General features: G+C 47.2%; 1 protein-coding gene across 1 annotated transcript in view; it reads right to left on the reverse strand.

Moving 5' to 3' along the window:
• Positions 1–1,272: 1,272 nt before the first annotated feature.
• The window catches only part of STRIP2 (striatin interacting protein 2), a 38,146-nt gene continuing 32,710 nt past the window's right edge, over positions 1,273–6,708 (reverse strand). Inside the window, exons 18-20 of the mRNA XM_007955418.1 lie at positions 5,683–5,787; positions 4,698–4,902; positions 1,273–1,523 (exon numbers count right to left, since the gene is read on the reverse strand). Of these exons, the coding sequence (XP_007953609.1) occupies positions 1,273–1,523; positions 4,698–4,902; positions 5,683–5,787 (561 nt within the window). The remainder of the gene's footprint in view (positions 1,524–4,697; positions 4,903–5,682; positions 5,788–6,708) is intronic.

The raw sequence follows: 6,708 nt of genomic DNA on the forward strand, positions 1-6,708 counted from the left end.
ATGCATGCATGGAGGAAAAAACAAAACAAAACAAAAAAAACCACCCCAACAATCCACCTGAATCAGAAACTCTGCTGAAAACCTGTGTCTGTTAGGAATTATGTGGTTCTGCTATCAGAGAGAGACGTGTAGAGGTGATACATCAACCCTGGAATTTTTAAAGAAATGTGCAACATTTTCAGGGAGAAACAGCGCTGCTGAGTCTCCACAGGACATTCTGAAACTGCTAGCAGTGAAAAGAAGGGGAAGAAAAATCATCAATCAACATTGGAAAAAACAAACGGTAACCTGTGAGGCTCTTGCTGTTCTATTCAATTAAAAAATAAATCGATCATGAGCACAAATGGACACAACCATTGCAAGAAACAAAGCCTCCTGCAGTTAACTTGTCATTTGAATAAGGAAGTGGATGGAAAGGGTAATTTTCTGCAGCGTTCTCAGCCATTTGAAGACCGAAGTCATTTCAGAAACAAGAAGCACCCCCAGGGAAGGCTCCACTTTTTCATGTTGGTTGTGGTCTCTGAAAATGGCAGAGGACTCCGTGCCCTACAGAGTACACGCAGGGAAGCAATTTCCACGTTGAATACCGATCGCTTGGGGAATACAGAAAAAGCATCTACACAATACACCTTTCTAGAACATGCAGTATTTAGGGAACAGGAAATCATTACCCTTCACCAAAAAGGCGCAGGGGCTCCAAAAGCATCTCGGGGCTGATGGTTTTAGAAAGAGGGTGTGTGTGTTCAGGACTTCTGTCAAAATTTAAAATAGGGAATTTCCAAGTTGGTTTTGTCAGACCCCTGGCAAGTCCTAGGAATCCAGGTGGAGCAGACGAAGGCTTTCTCCCTATTTTACGACCTTTAACTGTCAGTGCCTGTGATGAACGCCTTGGGTGAGAAGCTGTAATGAACCTCTTCCCACTCTGGAGGCCAACAAAGAAAGGCTGGTTCTAGGCAAGACTAAAGCAGGGAGAAGCCCGCCAAAAAGCCTGCCCAGAACTGACCCCCGGATTTCCAAGGCCACTGGGCACCCAACTGACACAACAGGGCAGGGTGATCAATTTGTGATGGCACAGGATCCTAGCCTAGCACCACCTGCAGGTCCAACAGCCCCCGGGCTGGCCCTGAACTACACTGGGCCTTTGGGCTGAGCTCATCTCCCCTTGACAAGCATGCCCAGAGCTGGAAACCAAGTCTGAACGGGGAGGGCAGGCAGAGCACCCCTCACAGGAGCCGACCCTCACCTCTCAGATCTTGGTGGACAGGAGCCCAGTCAGTGACTCTGCAGTAGCTCCTCCCAACAGATGGGCTGGGAGAACACCTCTCTCTCGAGCCAGAGCTCATACGAATAGTGGAAATCCTCAGGCAGCTCCAGCCTCTGGCCCAGAACACTCTGCAAGCAGTTATCCACAGGTGAAAACTCAGAGTCCTGGGCTCTGTCGTACCGACGGCTGTTAAAGGCTTCGATGGTGGCCCTCAGTGTGCATTCTTCCGCTTGGAAGTCCCAGGGTCTGGCATCGATGTCTGTGTTACAAAGAGAGGGAGAAGATGCTGCACGTGACGCAGGACCCGCCCCTCACCACAGAGCTCGGTCTGCGGGACTCTGACCACGGCACTCCTCCGAACCCGCTTTATATGAAGAGCAGTGTGCAACGTGAGCATGGTATAATCTGCCACTCTGATTTAAAAGCACACACCTATGCCCACAAGCCCACGCCTGTATATGCAGAGACTACCTCTAGAAGGGGAGCCTAGAAACCGGTAACAGTGGTTGTCTCTGAAGAGAAATGAAGGCACTGGGGTAGATGGGCTTCTTTTATGGAACTTCCTTTCTGCTATTTCACATCCTCACTACTTCTATGTGTCCTCTGTACCGGTTCTATGTATCCTTTTCCAGCAGGATAACACAGTTCCCTTTATTGACTTTCCCTAGAACATGAGAGCTTTCCATTTGAATGGACACACTAGATCTTGAGCAACGGGAAGCCACAGCAAGGTGCACAACAAGGATCAGATGGACCCGTTACTAAAGACTTGTTGACTCCTGGGTCGTCCCCAGCACATGACAAACCCATGTGGGAGCCTGTATGTGAAAAGCAGGAGGCGAGGCTTCCTTGGAGGTAGTACCAGAAAGCAGAGCCTTTGTTTGTTTGTCTTCATTCCACGTGGACACACCTCAGGGCTGAGATGTGTATTTCCCAGACCTCTACTGTGTATTGTGAGGAAGTGCGGTTCGGGTCTGGCCTCATCATGACCACAGTAATGATGTGCCATTTGCAAGGATGCAATGTTGTCATGTTTTAAACATTTATGAGACTTTAAGTAGCTAATTGTGTTTGGTGGCCCAGAGTAGACGTTACACCCTGGCTTGTTACATGTCAATCAAATGCTTCCCTTAGTTCTCGGAACTCTACTGCAGTCTCCTCTAAAATCCGAGCTGGTCAAAGGTGCCAGCAAAGACAAGTCATCCTACAAGTCTTAAAATACAATTTTGCCAACAATGGACCAATCCTATTACAGCAATGTCAATGCAGTGCAAACGCTCTCCAAAAGAAAGTTTTCCAAACTCTGACTTGATGGTTTGTTTGTTTCAAGCAGTACTGCTATGTGATACAAATATGTTACCAAAAAACCTGTGTTCTAAATTGATCATATTTAAAATGTATTAGGGCCAATGGTCCATCTTGGCATTAAGTCTTAGTACGTGAACTGCACATCACATCTGTAGATGTAAGGTGATACACACCACCCAACATCACCTAGAATGTACTAGAGCCAGAGGTTTAAATGCTTCACACTTTCAGATCTAAGTTATAGTTTACAGGAAATACCCCGGATAGAGGAGTAAGGTCATTGACACTGAGAGGGAGCAAGCAGACATATCCAGGGGCCTGGTTCTTCAATAAGTCAGTGTCACAGAAAAAAAGAGACTCTGCTTGATTCAAAACAGATGAAAGACTATAACAAACAGATGACGTTTGTGGTCCTGGACTGATTTTGATTTGGAACAAAAACAGCTATAAAGAAGATTTTTGGACAAATAGTGAAATTCGAATATGGATTTGATTATTAGATAAAATGAAAATGTACTGATATGAAATGGTATCAATTGTTAACTGACTAGAAAGAGAAGATTATAAGATAGCATGTACAATCTGCTTTCCTTTTAGTAAAATATGTACACATATGTGTATAGAAAAAGATCTGGGAGAATATACTAAAAAAAAAACAAAAACCAAACTCACTGTCGAGTCGATTGGACTCATAGCGACCCCTCCTTGGGTTTCTGAGGCGGTATCTCTATGGAAGTAGATTGCCCAACCTTCCTTCCAAGGAGCGGCTGGTGGGTTTAAACTGCCAGCCTTCCGGTTAGCAGTGAAATGCTTCAGGCACCACACCAAAGATGTTAACATTGGCAATCTCCAGGTGGTACAAATACGGTGTGTTGTTGTGTTAAGTCCGCTGAGTCGGCTTCGACTGAAAGCAATCCTGTGTCCAACGAACAACACAATGAGACACAGCCCGGTCAGTGTGTGGTTGTGTTAGGTCTGCTGAGTCAGCTTTGACTGAAAGCAATCCTGTGTCCAACGGGACAACAGAATAAGACACAGCCCGGTCGGTGTATGGTTGTGTTAAGTCTGCTGAGTCGGCTTTGACTGAAAGCAGTCCCACGTCCAATGGGACAATGGAACGAGACACAGCCCGGTCGGTGTATGGTTGTGTTAAGTCTGCTGAGTCGGCTTTGAATGAAAGCAGTCCCACGTCCAACGGGACAATGGAACGAGACACAGCCCGGTCGGTGTGTGGTTGTGTTAAGTCCGCTGAGTCGGCTTTGACTGAAAGCAATCCTGTGTCCAACGAACAACACAACGAGACACAGCCCGATCGGTGTATGGTTGTGTTAAGTCCGCTGAGTCGGCTTCGACTGAAAGCAATCCTGTGTCCAACGGAACAACAGAACGAGACACAGCCCGGTCAGAGTGTGGTTGTGTTAGGTCTGCTGAGTTGGCTTTGACTGAAAGCAATCCTGTGTCCAACGGGACAACAGAATGAGACACAGCCCGGTCGGTGTGTGGTTGTATTAGGTCTGCTGAGTCGGCTTTGACTGAAAGCAATCCCGTGTCCAACGGGACAACAGAACAAGACACAGCCCGGTCGGTGTGTGGTTGTGTTAGGTCTGCTGAGTCGGCTTTGACTGACAGCAATCCCACATCCAATGGGACAACAGAACAAGACACAGCCTGGTCGGTGTGTGGAACAACACAACGAGACACAGCCGAGTCCTGCGCCAGCCTCACAGTCCTTGCTGTGCTTGAGTCTGTCACTGCAGCCACTGTGCCAGTCCATCTCGTTGACGTTCTTCCCCTTTTTTGCATAAATATGGTAACATGGTAAAATATCTGCCTACGTATGTTTTTGGGAAAAAAAAAGTTAATTTAAAAAAATGTTTAGGAGATTAGACTTGTCATCTAAATAAATGTTTTGGAAAGGGTGTGATTACAAAGTAAATTTTCAGTTTCCATAACACAAAGTACATGCTAGCATTCGAGGCAGTGCCTTAAACTTCATTATATCAGCACCTGACCTACAATCCCTTGTTTTCTCATCCACAGGATCGAACAACTCAGGCCAGAGGGTTGTCTCTGTCTCCGGCATTCTGTTTAACGCCCAGGCACTCCTGGCAGGGTGAGTACTCACCATTCCCGTAGGCCCAGTCATCATTCATGCGGTGCCGCACCTTCTGGTAAATGGCTGACATGGTTTTCATGTTGCTCTTCCTCCACTGGCGCCCTAGGTACTTGGTCTGTATCTTTAGCAGCTTCAGGACATAAAGTTGCAGCATGGCCTGTTTGACCTTGAGGGCCCGCTTTAAGATTGGGGCCGATTTAAACACCACCAGCATCTGCCCAGTGAAACAGGTGGGGGCAGAGCGGAGACAGAGAAAGGCAAAGAGGATTTGAGTTTCTTGGAATTCCCAACTCACAAATGAAGCCAGTGGTTGCCAAACCTGGTGGCTTCCAAATCCCCTGGGGGAGCTTTTGGGAAGCGCTGGTCCAGGTCTACTTAGATTTAAACCCACTGCCCTCGAGCTGATTCTGACTCATAGTGACCCCCATTGGGTTCTAAGGTGGTAAATCTTTACAGAAGTAGATCGTCCAGTCTTCCTTCCACACGGTGGCTGGTGGGGTTGACCACCATCTGGTCAGAAGTCAAATGCCTTAGGCACCACACCACCAGAGCCCCTCTGACTTAGACTGAGTCCTCAGGAATAAAGTGAAACTATTGGTATTTATATTTCAAGAAGTTCTTTTAAATGTTCGCACAGTATTCCATTATGAGGACATACCACGTTTTATGTAACGAACAGGCATTTAGGTGGTTTCCAATCTTTCATTATTCCAAACAATGCTGCAGTGAATAATCTTGGACTTGCATCAAATGGAATCTATGACTGTAATTCCAATAACAATGATAACTTCCCTACCAAGAGCTGCCCTGAGGAAGGGTCCACACTCCGAGAGGAAGTGGACAGGCGGGTGATCACTTGACGGAGAAAAAGTTCCTGGAATTAGGAGGTACTACGTTTTGTGAAGCCATCAGCATCTACCTATAGAGCTCGCAAAGTAGGCAGCCCATATCCACCCAGTCAGACGGACATGCTATGACCTGAGGCCCCACTCACCATGGTCCTGGAATGCTTCCATTTGGTCAATTTATTGAGCAGCCGCAGGAGGTTGATGCAGGAAAAGAGGTTCCTCCAGCAGAACTGGTTGTTGTCTCCAGCTTCCTGTGATAAGCACACATCATGACCTCAACACCCGCATGGCTTGCATTCCCACAGAGTTGGTGGCGGGCAGCTGAAGGGACCTCCCACTGTGCACTCCACCTCCTCACAGCCTGCTCTTCACACACTCTGAGGTCTCAAAACACAATGTCCCTCCTTTATCTCCTTCCACTGCCAATCCTGAAGACTCTGTACCAGAGCAGTACCGGTTAGAAAGATGACACATGAACACGGGACCGAGGTCAAGCAAGCTTTCTGCTCCAGGATTTGGAGAGAGGCCAGAATTCTCCTCCCACATCCTCTGCACTTACACAAGCTATGTGTGTAAGTGCTGGAAGTTGAGGCTCATGCTGGTGTATTTCACCATGTTGGAGACCTGCTGTTCATCAGGGTTGGGTTCACCAACCCCCATCCTCCTTCATCAAACCACACTGCAGTGGGATGCTTAGCTCCCCAGCATGGGAGGAGAAATGGTAGATGGCTCTTTCTAACCAGGTGTTTTTCTTATATGTTGATAGCTTGTGAGCACCCGACCAGAGATCACAGATGGGTGTCAGATGAAAAACAGGCATTTACTCATAGAAAACAGTTTTCAGGGTCAAAAATAAGAGTACTCATGTGATTTGGGGACCTGCAAATATATGCTGGTGTCAGAAGCTACATAAATCAATGAGCATGCAAGATGGCCAAAGAATCATCTTGGAAATTCCGCACGTCTATAGTGTGGTGACTACTACCACCAGGAAAGAGGAGCCAGAGGTGCAGCATATCGTTTGGACCCAGGGTACCTGTGCTGGGATCCTCCTAGGAACAGGAGGCACAGACTATCAGTCTTCCCCAGGTACCCTGAACTTGGATTTCTAACCTCCTAACCTGTAAGAGTAGCAGGCCGGAAGAGCAGGAGAAAGGGGTAAAACCCAGTCA

Source organism: Orycteropus afer, unplaced genomic scaffold (genome assembly GCF_000298275.1).
Source record: "Orycteropus afer afer isolate SDZICR_OR568_19922 unplaced genomic scaffold, OryAfe1.0 scaffold00501, whole genome shotgun sequence".
NCBI classification, from domain to species: domain Eukaryota; kingdom Metazoa; phylum Chordata; class Mammalia; order Tubulidentata; family Orycteropodidae; genus Orycteropus; species Orycteropus afer.